This window comes from Acartia tonsa, chromosome 5, assembly GCF_053477335.1.
Source record: "Acartia tonsa isolate MP-2025a chromosome 5, ASM5347733v1, whole genome shotgun sequence".
NCBI lineage: Eukaryota > Metazoa > Arthropoda > Copepoda > Calanoida > Acartiidae > Acartia > Acartia tonsa.
In genome coordinates, this window is record NC_137264.1 from 12037124 (window position 1) to 12060020 (window position 22897).

A 22897-nucleotide genomic window follows, 5' to 3' on the forward strand; every position below is an offset into this window, starting at 1 on the left:
TACCTGACTGACTGTTACAAACTTAAATTAAAGAAAGGATACAAAATTTCTAAAATTTGGCAAGTTTCGTGATTTTTGTCTTTTTATTCAAGTTTTAAAAATGCAACTCTACCATGTTTTATTTCTTTTTCCTTTAAAAACTAAAACTTTAATTAGAGGGTCGTCTCCCCCACCCCCCTTTCAAAAGCCCTTAGAAAACACTAGTTTACTCATATTGTTTAAGGCAGATAGGAAAACTTGTAAGATCATTACGGTTTGAGAAAATTCAATACAAAAAAAATAAACCAAATAATAATTAAAGGAAAAAATTAATATATTTAAGGTATATCATTATAATAGATCATAAAGTTACAAAAATAGTTCAATATCATTATTACATGTCTTTTTAACAAAAATTGTATTTGAAAAATTTGAGGTGACTGGATAAAAAAGAATACATTGACTTAATTTTACTAAAGGAAGGGTTGATTATTACATATATATTATTATATATCTCGTAAATCAAGGTATTATAGACAATAGATTTATAACTCTAGGTGGTCAATCAAACATAATAATCCGTCTAAGAAATTTTTGTTTTTATGATTGAAGAAAATATTTATTGAGAGAGGGGGGATCATTTTTTTCTAGGGGAAATATTTCTTTGAAGGGTGGTGGTATCCTTCCCCAAAATAGTTATTAACCTTCCCAGGACTTATTAGAAGCTAAATTGTAAAGGAGACCCTTATAGGTTTTGCAGTTAGCAAGATCCTTCGGTACATACATACAGACATCCTGTTACTTTTATATAATGATACCTTGATTACGAGATCCATCAAATAATCGAATCCCTCCTTAAAGCTAAAGGACTTTTAAAATGAAGAGTATTGAAAATTACAAGCTATTAATAACATTTCATGAATTAAATAGTTTTTAAAATAAGAGTAAGAGGAAGGTTCTAGGTTCGCTAGTAACTTAGAGGGAAAGAACCAAATAAATAGATATATAAAGGTTAGAAGATAAATATTAAGGCTTAAAATTAAAACCCGTTAACATTCAAATATTGCACACAAAAAAATACAAGTGTCACTAAATGTAAAAATATCAGTTCACATAAATATCACATAGCCAAACACAATACAATAATATTACAAATATACAATTAATAAACATTTCATTTAAATACAATAATAAATATACTATAATATAATTTTTATATAAGCATGATGAATACAATAATATAATAAACAATAATGCCTAAAACTGGCTTTAATATCACATTTTACAATTTAAGTAATTTTTTTAACTTTTGATTTACATTCTTAGGGATCTAAATGGATTAGACATTGGACGAGTAATTGATCTACATCCTTAATGATGGTAAACAAATATACTCCTTCTGTGTATTGAATTATTGGTTGAAAAGTTAAAAAAAACTACTCGCTTCGATTCAACCAATTACAACTCAATAAAAGTACCAAAAGTTTTTGATATAATGAATAAGATAACGTGGCTATAATACTTTGGATATCAGTGTAATTACAGTCCAATGTCCCCTCCCTCCCTGATGCATTCTAGATTAAGAATCTTTCATAAAACAGTATCACATATTTTGTAATTCTAATGTAAAAAACTGTAACGTTTTTATACTAAGAACGTTTGTTATATTTGGTAAATGGAAGAAAAAAATCTATAAGGTGATAAGAAACGCTGTAATTGTTAACAACCTAGTACATAAAACTCTTTGATTTTGATTATATATAAAGATTGATAGCGGTTTCCTCATTGGTATAGACAATCTTTTTAAAAAAGTTCAGCCTTTTCCCATTTTACTGACAGAAAGATAAAATTAATTTTAGATTACCCCACCAAAAAATTTTAATATCCTCTTTTTACCTCCCCCCCGGCCCCCACCAACAAATAGCTTGGACGTTCTTATCAAAATCAAAGAGTTTTTACCTTTTATATTTGTGTAATCTTCACATCTGGATAATTATAGTTGCAAGTCTCATCACCTGGAACAGTAGATATACAAGGATCAAGATGGTTTATCTTGCACCATAGTCCACTCTTTTTTTGAAGACGACATTTCATTCCGCCTATTTTTCGCACTCAAGTAACATTCGGGTTAGTACACCACGAAACTTTAACAGAGATTTCTAGCAGAGAACCCTTCTGTATATTTATAGTTCATTAATTCATTCAAACAATAAGAACAATGAAATCCATTTGTAATGGGATGCAAAACTGTAACACCTAGGGATATTAGGTTATGTAAGATCAAACAACGAACCCTTTGATTGCACGACCTTAGTGTGAGAAGTCCTAACTGTGCATGGTAATGAGTTTTGCCTGTTAATGGGTCATGGCATTCCCACTACTCTTACTATTTATGTCAGTAGGAACCATTTTTAACGACTATATTTATGACACGGTTTTAAGCCGAGATTCGAACCTATCACCTCCCAGGTGACGAGCGAATGCTCTACGTGTTACCAAAATCTACTAACTTTCTAATCAATAACATTGCCGGATTGTTCGTCCATTGGGCTATTTATTACACTAGTCCCCAAAGTTTTATTATAACTTTTTCTTATACGTTTGTTCAAAAACTTTGGGGACTTTTATTAAATTTTATTGGCTGGTTATCTTAGTTGAGTTTCTAACTGTTTTAAGCACTACTTGTAACCTATTATACAGAAGGGGATAATTACGGTATCATCATTGGGGATGTTCATCAATTTATCGGGCATTGTCTTATCCCTTTATATCCCTGGTATCTTGTATATCTATTCCTGGAACGACATCATACAGGTGCGCAGTCTCGTCCTCCAGGCTTGAGTCCTACAAAAATATCAAGATCATATCAAGCCAGAGAGGAGGCATTGGCAGAAAGGAAGGGAACAATTAATTACACTACTCCCAAAAGTTTTTAATAAAGTTTTAACTTTTATTATTCGTTGGCTTAAAAACTTTGGAGACTTTCAATGAATTTTGATTGGTTGATTCATTAAGTTCAGTGTCCAAACGTTTCAATCAATGATTGTAATCTACAGAAGGGTTAATTTTGTGTATAATCATTGGATATGTACATCAATTTATTAGCCATTATCATATCCCTTTAGATGCTTGGGACATTGGACTGTAAACTGCATTAGTACCCAATATTTTGAAACCACGTTACTTCATTAATTTCATATTTATGACGTTACTTCCAAATATATAAGTGAAGGCTAACAAACCTTGAACCAATGAGGTTGCATTTGGGTAAATGTCGCCCTCCTCTATTATTTAACTTTATTCAAGTCTATCCCATTACACCCATTATCTGCATTACCCTACTTAACTACTTTATTATCTTGCAGGGGCGGGGGGATTCTCAGCGATTTGATTGATTATCTAGAAAAGCCAGTGCATCATGGGATCCGATAATCTAACGCCCACTTTAGGATATTAGGTTAAGCAACATCCAACAAACAATCAGCTGTTTAATTGAACAACCTTAGTCTGGAAATACTAATTTTGGATCATAATGTGTTGCACACCTGTTTATGGGCTAAGGGGTTCCCACCATGTGCCATACATATACTAACATAGCAGCAGTAGGTACATTTTAATGTCTCTTACCTGGGAATTTAGCTGGCCCGGGGGCAGATCTATCAACCTTCCATTGTTTTCCACGTCATTTTGTATCACCTAGCCAGAAAATTGATGATTTAAAGAGAGAGAAGGCTGTTTATTATACTAGTCTCCAAAATTTTAGAACAACGTTATCTTATTTGTTGACTTAACAACTTTTGGGACTTTTGTGATTTTGATTTATTAGGCTGAGTGTTTAAACGTTTCAACCACTAATTTTAATGTACAGAAGGGGTATTTTTTTGCAGGGATAAGGGATAGGAAACCTGGCCATAAATTAGGTCTCGGCCTGGTTTTGAAAGGGATCAGCGGCGCCAATTGGTGATTGGTTGATACAAAACAAGCCCAAATCACAGATGGCGGAAATTTTAGAAGCAGACAATTTAGAAAAAATAATGATTTCGTCTGCTACGAAAAAATAAATATAAATGGTGTTAGATCACATTAGTTTAATTATTAAATCTGCTTAGAGTTAAACATTAAAAAAGGGCCATATAGAAAAAACAAAAATAACGGGATTATTTTTTTGGAAAGAAGGTAGCTACGAATTTTCATTTGGTAGTTTATAAATAAATTAGATGTTGTATTTTGAATTTTAAAATTTTAGTACGGAATTGAAACAACACCTTAACCCTAATTTTTGTACAATACAACACAGTACAGATATATCATTACATTATAGTTCCAAAGAACTTGATAGAATGTTACCCAAGTGCATATTTATTTATTTATTTTGAATTTTAATTAGCAATGAAATTTTCAAATAAAATTTTTACTCATTAATAAAAATGCAAATACTACAAACTAAAATCTGTCTGAGGGAAACCCAACCATAGCTTTCTGACAGTTCAAATTACCAAAGTAAAGGATAAAAAATTTTGGGAGAGAAAAAACTTCATTTTAACAAAAGCCATTAATATATAGGTTTATAAAAAGTTATGTTTTTTACTTTAAACTAGCTACCTGAATTTGATTCTATACTTTATCTACACACACACACACAGCTTTTTCATTAGCATTTTATACGAACCACTGCGCTATCCCAAAACTGGTTTATTAGGCTAGAAATAGGCCTAGGCTTGAAATAGGCCTGAAATAATATTTTCCTACGTTTCCCATCCCTTATCCCTGGTTTTTTGTATCATACGTCATTTTATCGGCCATTCTCTTATCCCTTTAGATCCTTTAAGATGATTAATTCTCCCCCTAAATGATCACCTTAAAACCAATAGAAAAGGGGGGGTAATTGTTTATTATTTACTTTAGGCCAGGTTAGGTTAGGTTATATTAGTGACTGGTAGCCCTGGAGGGATATGGCGAAACTAACTCAGACTAGCTTTTTTAATTCAAAATATTAAAAAAGGGGGTAATTTTTTGCGTATTTTCCGTATAGTTGGGTTTAACCTTCTAGTCAAATGCTCTTATTAAGTCAAATTGATCTTGATAAGAGCATTTACCCTTTTTTACCTGTATATCCTGCTTCCCACTAAAATTTCTGCTGAGCCTTGGTTTGTTTTCATGCCTGCGCTTCCAACACGGGGAACTCGACACAAAACTAGAATTAAACACATGGATGACGACATTCTTAACCAACCCAATAACAGTACAAGAGAAAAAAGACAACGCATATAAATTTTACATATTATCTCTTTAATATGTTTTCGCATTTGTCTGTTCGTCGGTCAAGCTACAAAAGACATATAAAGAATACTGATTCATATTACAACAAGGTACATGTTATAGAAAGCAACTCTGTAATCAAAATTTAAAAATGTAAGTATGTCCTTATACAGTATTCCATATTTTAACAGTTTTACAACAAATATGTTTTGTTTTTTATACTTATATCATGATCTACTTATTCAGTTCTGACACTCTACAAGTGTATTATTGATCGTTTGTCCTACCACTTCAGAGCTTCGCTTTTTATGGATGTTGTCATCCTTGTTTTACCTGTGTTTTGATGGAAGAGTCAGCCTGCTACATTCACAGGAACTTGAACTTCGAGTTTTTCTACTTTTAATGAATAGAACAGCAATAACGCCTTAAAAAAATGAAATCATTCAGTTTGGTATTGTTATGGCACTAGCGGGAACGCCCCCTTCCTCTAAGGACCTCTAGGGCCACTTGAGGTGGAGGGTGGGGGAGTAGACCCCCCCATTCCATCAACTTTCAATTTAACATAGTTTTAAAAATAAAAAAGTTTTTTTGGGGGGGAGGACATTTTTATTAAGAGGCGATTTCTCTTTGGAGGATGGTTCACTGAAGGAATCCTCCCCCAAAAAAGTTAAAAAACCTTCTTAGAACCTATGAGAAGCTACACTGTAAAGGAGAAACAATTTCAGTTCAGCGGTTAGCAAGATTCTTCGTTACAGACAGACAGACTCTGTTGAAATAGAAACCTGCCAGAAAGCAGTCCGATCGCCATGGCTGTTTTATATTTGATTATGCTCCTTAATGTTAGAAATGTTGTCAAAAAGTTTCAGCCTTCTATCTTTTATAGAAGCCGAGAAAATCACGTTTCCTCCAAAACGTTAGAGACAGACGGATATTTAAAACTGTAGAGTAGCTTCGTTACCCATAAAAAATATTTACCCATAAACAAGAGTCCTCCTACAGAACTCAATAAGATCCAAATAATCGAATTAAAAGACAATCCACAAGTAAAATCCTAAATAATACGATGTTAAAAATAGGAAAATGAAAAATTCAACCTCTTTAACAATTTTGGAAATAGGTACTCCTTAATTTATATGATCTATTGGAAACTTAGAATTAAGCTAGTTCATTTTCTTTTTTTAGATTATGCGCTTTCACGATAGTACCCTATAGGGATAAAACAAGGGCCGATAAAGTGATGTACATCCCCAATGAGGATACACAAAATTACTACTTTAGTAAATTACAATTAGCAGTTGAACGTTAACCAACCAATCAAATTCAATAAAAGTCCCCAAAGTATTAAGCAAACAAGTAAGATAACGTTATTATAAAACTTTGGAGAATTGTGTAATAAAGAGCCCACTGTCCCCTCTCTTCCTGGCTCCATATAATACAATGCTACATATTATGATGTTTCAACCTACCTCTGGATTGACGGCTAGCAAACTTGTCTGGTCGTCATAGTTGTAACAGCTAAAATATACACAGATTGACGTCATTTTTCATAGATTATTCTATTCAGTAATCGAACACTTATCTAAAGTCTAACAAACATGAATGACTTTTTTTGTGTGGCAAAGCTGCTCTAAAATTCACTTTGTCTGTCCGTCAGTTATTAAATCCGTAACCATTTGGAGAAATAATAATTTTCTTTGCTTATATTGAAGATATACAGCTGATATTTTCAGTGAAGATTCCTATGACATATGCACTTCTAGTTTATACATTGTTTTGTCCGTCTGTCTGTTGGTCATATTATAACAATTAAACACCTGTTCTTTCAATCACTATGTCTGTATTTCTTTCCATGATATATTTTAGGCTTTGCTACTTATGGATGTTTATTCCTTGTTGATAATGTTTTTAAAAATGTTGTGGTTCTTTCCGTTTTAGGACTTATCAAACAGTTGCGAGGTCTTAAAATAACAAATAAAAAATATGATATTTTTTTCTGTGTGAAATAATAGTTATTTCTCGCATCGTATTATATATCGTATTTATTTATAAACACCCTAAGGCAGGGGCTAAAAAAACTAGTTTTAATCTTATAATAGTACATTTTAAAATTCGTAGAAAACTGAATATAAATACGATGCTAGACATTGTTCATTCGTAAGGATGATAACCGGTTCTAATCCAGCGGATATCAATCGGTTTTATGGCCACACTGAAAAAAAAAAGCTTACCTTGCTCTCAAAATCATTTCTGGATTATGAATAGGCCAGTGGCGCAGCCATTTCAGGTGGCAATCACATATAATGGGGTTTCCACTCAAGTCAAGACTGAAACAAAAACCAGAGATCTAAAGGGATAAGACAATGGCTGATAAATTCAGTATATATTCCCAATGATGATACCCTGTCTGTAGATTACAATTATTTATTAAAACATTTGGACACTCAACTAAATGAACCAAAAAATCGTAATTCAATAAAAGTCCCCAAGGTTGCCAAGCTAACAAATAATCCTGATACCCAATTGTTACAAGAATCTATATGCAAAGTTTAAAACTAATAGGACAATTCTTAAATTAAAGCTAAGACAATCTTACCTTAATAAGTCTGTCATGGGTAGAAAATCTTGTCGCCATGTTGTCAACTTATTCCCATGCAGGTTTACATGCTAAAATTATCATATACTACCTATATTTGTGATAACTTTTTCTACACAGAAACTTCCAATTTTTAACATTTACAAAAAGGTCTGCTTCAAATGTCTATGGGGGAGCTCGAGTTCTCCAAACATAATGTGTTTAAAAATCATATATTAATATTTAACCAAATGTAGTGACATATCATATGAATATTATATTGAAAATCTTGTCGCCATGTTGTCAGCTTATTACCATGCAGGTTAACATGCTAAAATTAATATTTTATTGTTTGTGGAAAATTAGCTATAATACGATATAATATATGATTTTTCAGTATGGCTAAGAACAGGTTTTAATACAGAGGATATTGATCGGTTTTGAAGTCACACTGGAATAGATATTTATTGCTCCGTATTATCTACAGCTTTCCTCGCATATTAAAATAAAAAAATTTAAGATTGATATCAGTTTAGTTAACCCTGAGGGTCCGAAGGACAATGCTCACAAATCTGGCATTAATTTTATGATTTGTATTTTAAAATTAGTAAAAATTGCCCTTAGTACGATACGATTCATGATTATACAGTATGGCAAGAACAGGTTCTAATCCAGCGGATATTAATAAGTTTTGTAGCTTTACCAGAGAATATAAAATCTTAGTCTGAATAGTAATTCAAGATAATTTAAACCCTTACCTCTAGTTTATGTAGATAATTCAGTCTTATTGATTCATCTAACATTAGAAAACAAAACATTTTTTTATAAATAAATATTAATATGTGTGTGAGTGCGTGTGTGTGCGTTTCTGGGATCTTAAGGGATAACACAACAGATCTATGATATAGATGTATAAACAGAAAACTACCTACCTTCCTTTTTCAAAAACCTCTTTCGTCTGCTTTAAATTTTTTTTGCTACTTGGCTTTGTTAATATAAGCGACACTATTGGTTGATTTTCAATGACCCAATAGAAAGGTTGCACAAGGCGGTTGTGATGGGGGTGATACAGTTATTTAACCCTTTCTCCCTTTAGTGTTTTACTCTAATGATAAGACAATTAACAGGAAGTTGATGTACATGATCAATGAAGATAAAAAATTATCTGTAGATTAAAATTATACTTTGAAAAGTATAATTAAATGTTTTTGTGCCAAAAATTGGGAGAAATAAATAATAATACTTCTATTTTTGGGGGGTTGGGGATGTATTTTTTCCAGAGGCAATATATCTTTGTATTATGGAAGTACCCTCACACTAAATTGTTAGGTTAAAAACATTCCCTCAATATTTAAAAAACTTTACTGTTGAGGAGATCCATAATGTTTCAGCAGTTGGCAAAATCCTACACTATACAGACAAACATCCTGTTACCTTTTAGCACTGATTTGTAAAATGTTGTTGTTTTCCTGGGTCTTCAAGATCACAGCGAGTTATGTTGATTGTTGTTAAATCAGGATTATTTACAAACACTCCGCTTTCTAGTAGTAATTCTAAACAAATAGCAGATATGTTAACTTCTTAAGGGATACGACAATGGATGAAAAATGTATAACATCCCCAATTTTGATAAACAAAAAGAACAAGATAATATATAAAAAAAAACTTTGAGTACCAAGCTGGATCTTTAAATCGATTTTAGGTGCGCTGAACCGGGGCGATTCATTTCAGCACACCATCAGATTATTAATACCAATCTTTAAATCGAAATGGCATGGGCGAATCGGCGTGGCCAGTGGCGCGGTACCAGCGCGCCAATGGTACTCAGATAGTACCATTGGTGCACCAACCCGAGGTGATTTATTTAATAAATAAATATATTTTTTTAAATTACTTTAATATTTTATTGCAAAACTATCGTGAAAACATTTTTATAGTTATTTTTAAAATAAATTATATATTGTTTTATATAAAATACAGTACTGACACGGCATTTTATATAAGATACCATACTGACAGGGCTTAAGTAATAAAGTTGAACTGGCGCGGATCGATATTTTATTGATTGTCGCCTGCGATCTAGCAACACCGCGCCCAAAAACCTTTTAAAAATCCATGTTTTATAGCAGTAGCTGTGGCGCACCATCAGCGCACCTCCGGTTCACCTTTGAATCGCCCCGATTCAGCGCACCTCTAAAAACGATTTAAAGATCCAGCTCCAGTGTGGTTTAGAGTAAAATGTTCCCTCTATCCATTGAAAAATATGGACAAAAATAAGGACTTTGAACTTAAATTGTGCCCTTTGAGCTGTCTAAATTTTTATGTAGTTTTCTTGTTTATAATTTTCAAGTTTTAACAAATATATTCAAACAGACAGACAAAGATAAACCCACACAATTGATATATTATTACGTGGATGTTACACAAGATTTTCAGGTACTCTAATAAATGCTCGCAGCTACTGAAAAAACGATATCGCCAATCCACCCCCTTTACTCCATACCCAAACTGACCAATAAATGAAGTCCATATTAGCAACCTAAATCGACGACAAATATTCCTATTTAAGCTGTTAATATATCCACGTAAAGTATATCCATATCCGCATACAACATATACTCACACATGCCCCTTTTAATTGAAGTGCTAGAAAAACAACTTATGCACCACGCACTAGCACGGAAAGAAACGCACACAAACTCAGAAACACACAAAATATCAAACACACACGACCAATAAATGAAGTCCATATTAGCAACCTAAATCGACGACAAATATTCCTATTTAAGCTGTCAATATATCCACGTAAAGTATATCTATTATCCACATACAACATATACTCACACATGCCCCTTTTATTTGAAGAGTTAGAAAAAACGACTCATGCACCACGTACTAGCATGGAAAGAAACGCACACAAACTCAGTAACACACAAAATATCAAACACACACACAAACTATCAGCAAACGCACACACACACAAACACACAGTCTTACACGAAATATTAAACGCACACTCACAAACTTCCACACAACATTCACTCACATAAACTTACATGTGCTATGCACATGCATTTGTTGAGAGAATATTAGTTTTGAATTCAACCGCTAGGAGTAGCTAATAGCTGTAATAATGTTTGATTCTTTCAGAAGAAATCTTTAAACATTTATAAAATATTTTTAATATTTTACACAATGGCAGCGTAAAAATCACAGTTTTTTATTTAAATATTTTATTAGCAACATATAAACCTATCTAAATTTTCCTTAATTTGTAGCTGAATAAAAGCTGTCATTTATCTTGAGGGTTTTGCAAACCTTGTTAGAATGGGCGATTGAATGTAATCTAATGGTTCTAAAGATTTACAAACAGTGGTATTTTAGAGTGTAGTTAAGACTATATCATTTCTTTTAATATGCCCATGTTAGCAAAGCATCATTTGAATAAAGTTTAATAGTTTTTAAAGCTTCGCTTGCAAACAATGTATATAATCCTGTAAATAATAATATTGGTACCAAACTTGTCATGCCTTTCACTTAACAGCGGAGAATATCGATACCCCCCATACCCCCTCTTTACCCCATACCCGAACTGACCAATAAATGAAGTCCATATTAGCAACCTAAATCGACGACAAATATTCCTATTTAAGCTTTTAATATATCCACGTAAAGTATATCCATATCCGCATACAACATATACTCACACATGCCCCTTTTAATTGAAGTGCTAGAAAAACGACTTACGCACCACGCACTAGCATGGAAAGAAACGCACAAAAACTCAGTAACACACAAAATATCAAACACACACACACAAACCAATTTTAATATTTTACACAATGGCAGCGTAAAAATTACAGTTTTTTATTTAAATATTTTATTAGCAACATATAAACCTATCTAAATTTTCCTTAATTTATAGCTGAATAAAAGCTGTCATTTATCTTGAGGGTTTTGCAAACCTTTTTAAAATGGGCGATTGAATGTAATCTTATGGTTCCAAAGACTTACAAACAGTGGTATTTTAGAGTGTAGTTAAGACTATATCATTTCTTTTAATATGCCCATGTTAGCAAAGCGTCATTTGAATAAAGTTTAATAGTTTTTAAAGCTTCGCTTATTCAATTAACTTTCTTAAATATATCTATATTTACATGCAAACAATGTATATAGTCCTGTAAATAATAATATTGGTACCAAACTTGTCACGCCTTTCACTTAACAGCGGAGAATATCATAAGTGTAAATATATCTATCTATCTAGGCCTACAAAACCGGTCACGCTTCTCACTTTACAGCGGAGAAAATATATCTTTCTATCTATTTATTATTTTTTTCTATTTTATTCCTAGTGAAAAATTCTTTTTTATAATACCATACATGATATTTTCAGTAAGGCCCAAAACCGGTTTTAAATCAACGGACATTAATCGGATTCGAAGCCATACATTGGAAAAATAAATATTCACCTCCTTTACAATCTTGCATGTTGAACTGCTTCAATTGACTAAACAAAACCGGAAATAAAAACAAGGACGACAACATCCATAAGTGGCGAAGCATTGTAAAATCTTGGACAAAGTGAGTCAAAATGCAAATGTATTGTGATGCATGACCACAAGAAAGATAAAGAAAACAATGCATCGACTAGATGCGCAAATGTAATAGGAATTATCAACGAAAATCAATAGCAGTCATTAAAATCACGTTTCCCTCATTACGTTACGGATTTAATGACTTACTGACGGACGGAGAGACAAAGTGAATTAAAAATTAGCTTTTAAAAACTAAAGTAATCTTTACTCACAAATAGTTTAAGTTCTAATGAACAATATGGAAATTTGTGTAAATATCTTAACCTTAGTTTTGAAAAGTGGTTTGAATTCAGCATCTTTATATCATTCCCTAAAATAGAATTAACAGTGGAATTATCCAGATGGAAGGGGTAAAGGATTGATTACCCCCCCCCCCTCAAACAAAATTTAATTTGAGGCAAGCAATCCCTAAATATTTGGAAATATAATTACATTTTAGCCCCATCCCTTTAAAGTGTTAACACCAAAGCCACCAAAAAAAGTATTTTTTTGGGGGTAGGGAGTACCCTTCAATATCCCTAACAAACTGGTTTAAAATCCATGATTTTAGGATTCTGGTAAATTTTTGACATTTCACCCTCTTGTCAGCAGTTTTACCTCACCCTCAAGACTCTTATTAGTCCCCTTTAAAAAGTTTTAAATACATCATCCCCTCCCTCCTACCCTAAAAAAAGCTTGGTCGTCCTTGGAATAAACTTTTTAAAATCGTTGCTTTTAAGAATAACTTAATCATTACACATTAGTTTTAGGCTTTATAATTGAGTAATTGAAGGATGATTTGAAAAAAAAATTAGGAATGTACATTATTAATATTTTAAAAACTTTATTACCTCCGATAAAAATAGTTTCTAGATTAATAAGTTGGCTAAGGGATGTTTCAGGAACATCAGTAAATTTGTTATCACTGAAAAATATGCAATTTGTTAAAAAGGTTTTTGAAGTTATATAAGATAAGGGTGGTTTCTTATAAATTCCCTAGTTAAGCATAGAACAACATTAAATACGATAAACGAAACTTTGGCAATAGCTTACAAGTGTTCGGTTGTGCACTGAGACCACTCTTCCGACCCCTTATTTTTTAAATAAATTGAAAAGGGGAGGGGGGGTTGTATTTGTTCTGCCTTTCCCCTGCGGGGTCTATACCTACGGTGCACTAAACTTCTGAACTTCCAAGTTCCCCAAAAAAACATCACCCAACCTGACCTAAGATATTAATCAAACGAACGTAAACTTCACCCACCTAATCCTCCTTATTTTCAATTTGTTTCTAAATAATGAGAGGGTAGGTCGGTTATTAGTGCATAAGAGGGTACTTTGTGGGATAGCTCCGAAACTTCTTATCTTACACATATGACTTATAGAGTAGCTTCGCTACTAAAAAAATATCTAGGTACACAAACTACCATCACCTAATGTCCAACATTTGTAGAGTTTCTAACTCAGCAAAGGTGAATTCGCCTATAAAATAATTCAAATATTTTTGTTAAAACATGATATCTTTCTGGGGGTTATATATTTATATTTAAAGTTGATAAAATTATTGGTAGAAAAGTTTGGACACTTATAGCTGGAAAGCAATAGGAAAAAGTACCTACCCAACTTTTTTTTAGCCGACGAATTAAATAACGTGGCTATAAAACTTTACTACAATGTCCCCAACTCCATTCACAATTAGCCACGAACCTGTCCCGAACCACTACCAAGATTCACAGAAGATTGTAGAATAAAGAATCCACCTGTTTAGGAGATCTTAATGGACAAACAAACGCATTCAGCTACGTTTTACATGCTTATATCATAAAGAAATTTTGAAATTACCTAAATCTTCAAGTCCACATTTGTTCAATCTAAACAATATTTTAACATTAATCAAGAAAAAGTATCAAAATAAGACTAATATTAACGAATTTGTTCAGCTTTAACTAAATATTATGGAAATGGGGACGAACACAGGGGAGCTTATAGTCATGTATAGTAGGGTTGGGCCGGATATCCGGTCTGGCCAGTTATCCGGCCGGATATCCGGCCATTTTCATTATCCGGCCGGATACCGGATATTAAAACTATCCGGTTACATGATATCCGGCTGATTTTTGACGCCGGATATCCGGTTATCCGGCCGGATATCCGGTAAATTGCCGGATATCGAAAGTTGGCCAGATATACGGCCGGAACCGGATATCCGGCATTAGAAATCAGCCGGATATCCGGTATCCGGCCAAAAAAGTATCCGGCCCAACCCTAATGTTTAGTTCATATTTCGTCAATTTTATCGTATGGGCGAGGCTGCTGCTGATGACCAAGGTCCAACAACCAAGGAAGCAATGCCTTTATTTCTGTTCATTCAAACACCCGTGGTATTAGGAACATTAACATCCAATAGACAACCTACTATTAGATTGCACAATCTTTGTCTAAGTTCCCATGGAGCTTACTGTTAATATGACAAGCCTGACACAGCAGCAGAAGATAAATTTTTAATATCTCTAGCATGATACATTGTGGTCCAGACTTGAACTCGACACCTTCTCGCGAAAAGAAGCATAGTTGCCAGTGAAAATTCACTTACTTCAAATCCATTAGATGTTTAAACTTTGAGAAGACTCTGTCCGGCAAATATCCAAGATTATTATGTCCAATATGCAAAGCTCTATAAATTAAAAAAATAATATTATTGAGAAAAAAAAGTTAAGAAGTCTAGATATCTTAAGGAACAAGCGAACTTGGATGTACACAAAAAACTACTTTTAAAGATCAGAATAATTTGAATATTTTGTGGAAAAGTTTAAACACTGCTAGTTTGAACCAACCAATCAAGATTCAATAAAAGTCCCCTATGTATTTTTGCCATTAAATGAGAAAACGTGCTTATAAAACTTTGATGTCCCCTACCTCACTGGAAGAAGCAGCTTTCCTTTTTCTATAATAGATAATTTATATTTTGGGTAATCCTTTTCAATAAGTTAATTTCTTAACAATTTTTAATCAAAACTGAATCTATGTAACTAAACCTTGTTTAATTACCCTACACAAGATCAAACCTTTAGAAAAAATTAAACTAAAGCAATGAAAGTAAAAAAGGAATAATATGTATAAAACGGATTTTGATAAATGACACCATCTAAAAGTAGCGAAGCACTTAAAACATTATGAATGAACAAACGGACATTGAGTTATAGAGTAGATGTTCAGTCGTCATAAAAAAGATAGGGGTTAGAATCAATTAAAGAGAAGGATATATGAAAAAGCGGCCAATAAATTCACATTTCTTCTTTAGAATATTGGACTAACAGACGGAAAGACATAGTAAATTATTAAAGATTAGCTTCGCTACTGAAAAGTTTTCAAAATATAATTACCTTAGGCTGACTAGATTTGAAAGAGCCATTGTAGGAAATTCTCTAAAAAGTCGTCATTCTATTATAAGCGCAAATGAGGTCAGGGATGTAGATGTGGCAAATCTAACCCAAATTTTAAATTTTAGTATTAAAAAGTAAAAAAATTGGATAATAATTTTTTTCTGGGGACGATTTTTCTTAGAATGGTGGTGGTTCCCCACCTTAAAATAATTTTAAACCTTCCCAGGATCTATGAGAAGCTACTCTGTAAAGCGAGATCCTTCGGTAAACACAGACAGACAGATACACATCCTATTACTATTCAATAAGGGTGTGGCTAGTATATTTTCTTAAGTCTGCCTGATTAAAATAGGAGATTTAGCACAGTATCTACTACGAGGTCTACAGTTCAAATCAGTTTAACGGCAGTGTAATAGCATATTTTGATATATAATCCTAATTTAACAAACATACTAAAATGAAACAGATATATGTACTTAGTAATTTACAGCTACTTGATTTAAAATGGTTTAGATATTAGATTTACTAGTTTTACTGAGAAGGAACTTTAAATCATTTCAATGGTGCGCCAAATCGGGGTGAGCCAACTTTCCACCAATGAGAGCACAGCATTTTACGAAATGCCGAGCTGTGATTGACTGAAATTCTGCGCACCCCGATTTGGCGCACCATTGAAATGATTTAAAGATCCAGCTCTGTATAACAGTTTACTTTCATTTTCCTACAAAATTAATGATACCTGAAAAAATTGTGAGAAAGGTCGAGGTGGTGTAATGTGTTTCTATGGCTCACTTCAAAAGTCTAAAAGAAAATAAACATTCAGTTCAGAGATGGTTTCTTAAAAGTTATTAACATAAGATTTAAATAAATTTTTGTAGATTTTTTATGTGATTTTGGAGGATTTTTCACAAAAACATCTTTGCCTGCTCACCAGCAATCCAAATTTTTTAAAGAATCCATCTCAGGTCGATTACAGTTTGACTGCAGTAAAAATACAAAGAGAGAGGTCATTTTCTAGTAAATCCCGTAAAGGTGTGTGTTATAAGGCCTAAAAATAGTAGTAGAACGATAAGGTGCTCTATATATTTGTATTCCCTATTGAATAGAACAATAGGGAAATTTTTTTTTTTTTTTTGATAACCGTACCTGGAATATCTTTAAAAAATACGAAATTTCTATCAAACGCTTTGTTTGGCTCAAACTGACAAAAATTAAAAAAAAATATAATTATAATAATAATGTTTTCTATAGGTACAAGGTAAAGGTTAAAAACAATCTATACCATTAAACAAAGGAAGAAGTCATTCTTTACAGGTTGATTTATTATGATTATATTTTTTTTTATTTGTGTCAGTTTGAGCCAAACAAAGCGTTTGATAGAAATTTCTTGATATTCCAGGTACGGTTATCAAAAAAAAAAAAAATTTCTTCCCTATTGTTCTATTCAATAGGAAATACAAATATATAGAGCACCTTATCGTTCTACTACTATTTTTAGGCCTTATAACACACCTTTACGGGATTTACTAGAAAATGACCTCTCTCTTTCTTTGGTTTTTGAGATGTATAAAAGGATATAAAGGGAATATGAATGGATGTACATACATCTCCAAAGCAGTAATTTTAAAGCAAATAACTCTTTCTGTAGAGTAAAGTTATTGAATTCAAAGTTTTGACTGTATAGGTTTGGACTACCATACAACCTATTTCAACATACACAAACAAACATTCTACTTTTCATAGAAACAATGTTTTGACCAGGGCTCGGCAGGCGCGCATACGTTACAAATTCAAGCCCATCTTAGTGCTTTAAGAAACTTGTTGAATAGACAGATAATCATATTAAAAACAGGTTTAATCATCAGATATGTACTAAAATCATTCATATACAATTTTTCTTAGATTTGACAGTGGGCAGACATATTGCTGCCGAGCTCTAAGTTAGCCTATTTTGTGGCTTTATTAGCTGCAGATGGACACAAAATATAAAGTAAACCTGAGGATTAAGTTGAACCAGCTGATTAGAACCAAGATCCAGGTTTTGTAGACTTGACATCGATGAAAAAGAATCTTCCTGAATACATTTGAAATGTTCTAAGGAGGGTAATTTTTTTGATTATTTTCGTAAAGTTGTGGGTTACCGTTTAGTCAAATGCCCCTATTGAGTCAAACTTTTCTTTATTTTGACCAAATGTTTATATATGAAATGTTAATAATAACAATTTGACTTAATAAGTGTATTTGAATAAATGCTAAAAAACAACTTAACAGAAAATATGCGAAAAAATGACCCTCATTATACCTAATCAAGGACCAAGTAAGAAAAACTAAAAAGTTATCCTAAATAACCACCGAGTAGTTTATATTCCTCACAGTAGTGTTATGGACTGACTGACTAAGTAAGTTAATGCTACTAAAAACTACCAGAGCTGTTTATTACACTATTTCAAAAGTTTTATAAAAACGTTTTCTTATTCGTTAGCTGAACAAGGTTGGGGACTTAAGTGCATTTTTATTGGTTTGTCAATCAAGTTGAGTGTTCAAACGTTTGAAAATTAATTTTAAGTTACAGAAGGGATAATTTTTGTATGATCATTGGGGAGGTACATCAATTAATCAGCCATTTTCTTATCCCTTTAGTTCCTTGATAAAATGGTCATAATTAAGAACAATTTGACTTAGTAAGCGCATTGGATATACTTTGAAAATGCAGGAATGAAATTAATACTATGCCTTTATAGATGAGATTTCATTGTTTGAAAGGTCCAATGTTATTAGAGAATATAATCCAACAAATGTATCATGGGTCAACTCAGTTAAACAATTATAGCTAAAATATTATTATTATTAGATAGCTCCAGAGTTTTTAGAGAATATAATTCAACAAATGTATCATGATTCAACTCAGTTAAACAATTATAGCTAAAATATTATCATTATTATTAGATAGGTCCATAGTTATTAAAGAATATAATCCAACAAATGAACCATGGTTCAACTCAATTAAACAATTATAGCTAAAATAATAATATTATTATTATTAGATAGGTCCATAGTTATTAGAGAATATAATCCAACAAATGTATCATGATTGAACTCTGTTAAACAATTATAGCTAAAATATTATTATTAGAAATAAAAAGATAAAAAAAAGTATATCCTTAAACAGTATTCCGTATTTACCAGTTTTGCAAGAAATGTTCGTTTTTCCTTCAATTTCAGAGCTTTGCTTTTATGGATCTTGTCATTCTAGTTTTTTTTTATTTTTTGGTTACATAATAAAAATAATCAAATACCTTAAATCAAGTCTTTGAATGTTTTTGTTGTTTATAAAGCAGTCTTGTCCGATTGTCTAAAAATTAAATTGATCAAAAAATATCGGTATTATCCTCTTAGGATTTTTTTTCAATTTGAAATTTTTGTATACCCCCCCCCCTCCCCCCTTTAAGAGAAGCAAAAAAAAAAATAATAAAAATTTAAACATCTTACCGTTAAATTATTGTGGGTTAATTTGAAAGCTAATAGAGAATCATACATAGCTACGTTATCCAGCTTCAAAATATTATTATGCGACAGATCCAAACTAAGATTATTTAACACTGTTTTATAATTTTTGAACATTTTTTATACAGATAATTCGAAGATTTTTGGAAATCTAAAGTTTTTAAAAAACGTTTGCAGTTCAGGGACGGAGGGGAAATTTGACTGTTCCACATTAGTACCCAAAGTTATATAACGACGTTATCACATTTTGCAGGCTTTAAACTTAGTAGCTTCACTGCTAAAAATATTTAACTACATTTTGTTTCTCTAAATCGCGAAGGTTTACTTGAATTTATGAATAAAATCCTTATAATAAAGTAAAAGGATCTCTGTCTATCTGTTTGTACCGAAAGATCTCGCTAACCACTAGTTCTCCCCTTCTACAGGGTAGCTTCTCATAGGTTCTGGGAAGGTTTATAAGTATTTTGGGGGAGGTTACCTACACTTTCCCAAGAGAAATCGCACCCAGAAAAAATGACCCTCAACTTTTTAAAACTACAATAGAAAATAGGAGGCTCTAGGGGCGTTGCCGCTGGTTGACAAATAAAATGGCTCTGCTATATAGAACTGTGTTATTCCTTGTTAATTGAGTGGGTAGATCATGTGGTATTATCTCTAAACCTCCATATTCACAAACAGCTTTTTGCTCCTAAATTAAAGAGGTAGTTGCACGAAATGCATTTAAACCTGAATTTGGTTAACTTCATATTTATTCCTGTTCAATGGTTTAAAATACATTTATAGGGCAATAAATTTAAATAATTTGAATTTACCTCTCCCCCAGTGCAAACACAAGGAGCCTCATTGTCATACATAGAACAAGAACTGAAACAAAATATTATTCAGAAAAGGAGGAGGAGGGGGGGGGGGGATTCCGTACTATCCATGTCTTTAGGGGTGGGGGGGTTGCCACTTTTTGTAACCAGAGGTGAATTCTTAAAAAACTTTTGCCCCACTAAAATCAGTGAGGCAAACTAAAAATTTAGAGGGGATAATTTTGCCTCACTAAAATTTTAATGAAGCAAAAGATTTTTAAGGAATTCACCTCAGACCTATAACTAGGGAGAGTGGGGATATTGGACTGTTTATTACACTAGTCCCCAAAGTTTATTAATATGGTTTTTATTCGTCGGCTCAACAACTTTGGGGATTTTTATTGAATTTTGATTATAGTATCCAAACGTTTTAACTAGGGTTGAGCCGGGTATCCGGCTCTATAATTTTTTAAACTTTACACCAAAAATCTCTGCTTTTTAAAATTTTCTTATTATTGAAGCTAGAAGAACATTTTTTCTGAACAAGTTTAACTTTATGTAAATTTATATAAGATTTCTGAAGAAATTTTTTTTTGCTACTTTAGTATCTGGTAATTTGGCCGGTTATCCGGCCGGATATCCGGTAATTTGGCCGGATAACCGGATATTTGCCGGATATCCGGCCGATTACCGGATATCCAGCGTTTGAAATCAGCCGGATATCCGGTATCCGGTATCCGGCCAAAAAAGTATCCGGCCCAACCCTAGTTTTAACCACTAATCGTAATCTACAGAAGGGCAAATTTTGTGTACCACCATTGGGGATTCACATCATTTTATCGATTATTGTCTTATCCCTTTTAGATCCCTGCATCTCACACTTAAATATAAGAAAAGAATTTTCTTTTCTTTTAAAAAAGAATACAAAAGAATTACAGCTTTGAGATTTGGTGCAATGTGGAACTGTGAAGAAATAGTGGCACAGCCCCAAATTTAATTTTTAAAAAGAAGTAAATTATTTTTTGGGTTGGGGAAGTCATCTTTTAAAGGGGCGAGTTCACTTGGCAGGGTGGCCTCTCCCCGGAAATAGTTAAAAACCTTCTCAGGACCTTTGTGAAGCTGCACTGTAAACATAAACTACTATATAACAATTAGCGAGATCCTTCGATACACACACACACACAGATAGACATCCTGTTACTTTCATATAAGCATTCAAAATTTTACCTTCTGAAATCAGCAAAAGCAGGGTTATGAAGCAGTAAAATGGTGGAAAGTGTCACAAAATGTACAATCATTTTTTATGGAGCAAATGAATCAATATCAAGATAAGAATAAATCCAGGTATCTAGAGGGATAAGACAATGGACGATAAATTGATACACATCCCCAATGATGAAATACAAAATTAAAACATTTTGATGCTCAACTTAATAAACCAACCAATTAAAAATCAATGAAAGTCCCCAAAATTGATAAACCAATGAATCAGAAAAAGTTATTATAAAACTTTAGGGACTAGTGTAATAAACTGCCCATTGTCTTCTCCCTCCCTGGAATAAATCACTATAAACTACACACAAGGGGTAAGTATGCTACATTCTCATTGTGTCTGAAAAAATACAGGTAGACATATTTATTAAATCTGAAAAAAAACATGGAATGCTTGTTTAAAGGGGGGAGCGGATGTGACACTTTTTGACACCAAAAATACAAGTCAAAAGGAACTCAACTAAATAAAGAGTTAAAGCTCTGAAATTTGGCATGGCAGTTGCTTTCAAGAGGTACAATATGGAACTGAGAAGAAATGGTGGCGGATCCGCCGATTTTTTGCCTTTTTTTTATTATATAAACCTTTTTTTTCATAAAAATCTTACTTAATATTTCAAGCATGTCAATATTACAAAAAATCGCAATTGTCAAGTGCAAATATAAGGAACGGCAGGAAAGTGAAAGGCTGCTAATGCTATGACTCATTTACAATGAATCCTGGGAAGGTTTATAACTATTTTAAGTGAAGGTACCACAACTCTCCACAAGAGAAATAGCCCCCCGGAAAATTACCAACCCAACAAAAAAAAAAAGAATCGAACATAATAACCCAGGAATCTAAAGGGATATAAGACAATAGCCGATGAATTAATGTACAACTCTAACAAAATTACCCCTTCTGTAGATTAAAATTAGAGGTTGAAACGTTTGAACAATCAACTTAATGAATCAACTAATCAAAATTTACTAAAGTACCCAAAGTTGTTAAGCCAACGAATAAGAAAGCGTTATTATAAAACTTTGGGGACTAGAGAATAAACAGCCAATTGTAACCTTTCTCTGAAAATAACAACTTTTTTTAGAATTTTTTCACATTCATCAAAAATTAACAAAAATTCACATCGCTGCGTGTTTTATAATATCCTTACTGTGTAAAAGTAAATGTTTATAGTTGAATGTTTTGTCATATAACGCAGGGAGAGAGGGGACATTGAACTGTAAATTACACTGGTACCAAAAAGTTTTATAATCACGTTAACTTATTTGTTGGTTTAAAACTTTGGGTACTTTTTTAAAAATGAAGTAGTGTCTAAACTTTTCCACCAATAATTTGGTTTACAGAAGTAGTAATATTGATTATAATATACGTAAAATTTATCGTCCATTGTCTTATCCCTTAAGATCCCTGGATATAACGTTATAATTCTTATCACTAAAAAGATAACATAATGATATTATGTTAAGGGTTGGCGCACTTTTTTGTGTTTTGTTATGCGCACTTGTTTACCAAGGGATCTAAAGGGATAAGACAATGGCCGATAAATTGATGCATATTCCCAA

The 22897-nt window shown here is 32.5% G+C and overlaps 1 protein-coding gene across 2 annotated transcripts; it reads right to left on the reverse strand.

The window, feature by feature from the left end:
- Positions 1–295: 295 nt before the first annotated feature.
- LOC145318749 (uncharacterized) lies at positions 296–21679 on the reverse strand. 2 transcript variants are annotated; one of them, XM_080160242.1, is made up of 28 exons: positions 21619–21679; positions 21293–21413; positions 20084–20135; positions 19889–19959; positions 19257–19350; positions 19064–19119; positions 18501–18597; positions 17764–17841; positions 16507–16568; positions 15768–15809; positions 14978–15058; positions 14227–14255; positions 13818–13866; positions 13239–13312; positions 12673–12718; positions 12283–12320; positions 9280–9363; positions 8569–8606; positions 7832–7902; positions 7467–7562; positions 6705–6753; positions 6214–6289; positions 5572–5662; positions 5086–5173; positions 3607–3675; positions 2774–2823; positions 1939–1993; positions 296–1706 (listed from the first exon to the last, which is right to left on the reverse strand). In XM_080160242.1, the coding sequence occupies exons 2-27, from the start codon at positions 21361–21363 to the stop codon at positions 1942–1944; spliced, it is 1704 nt and encodes a 567-aa protein (XP_080016368.1). In that variant the 5' UTR covers positions 21364–21413; positions 21619–21679; the 3' UTR covers positions 296–1706; positions 1939–1941. The 2 variants fall into 2 exon arrangements, 1 of the variants encoding a protein (XP_080016368.1); XR_013879494.1 differs by lacking the exon at positions 21619–21679 and having other exon boundaries at positions 304–493; positions 807–1706; positions 21293–21441.
- Between the last annotated feature and the right edge of the window lie 1218 nt (positions 21680–22897).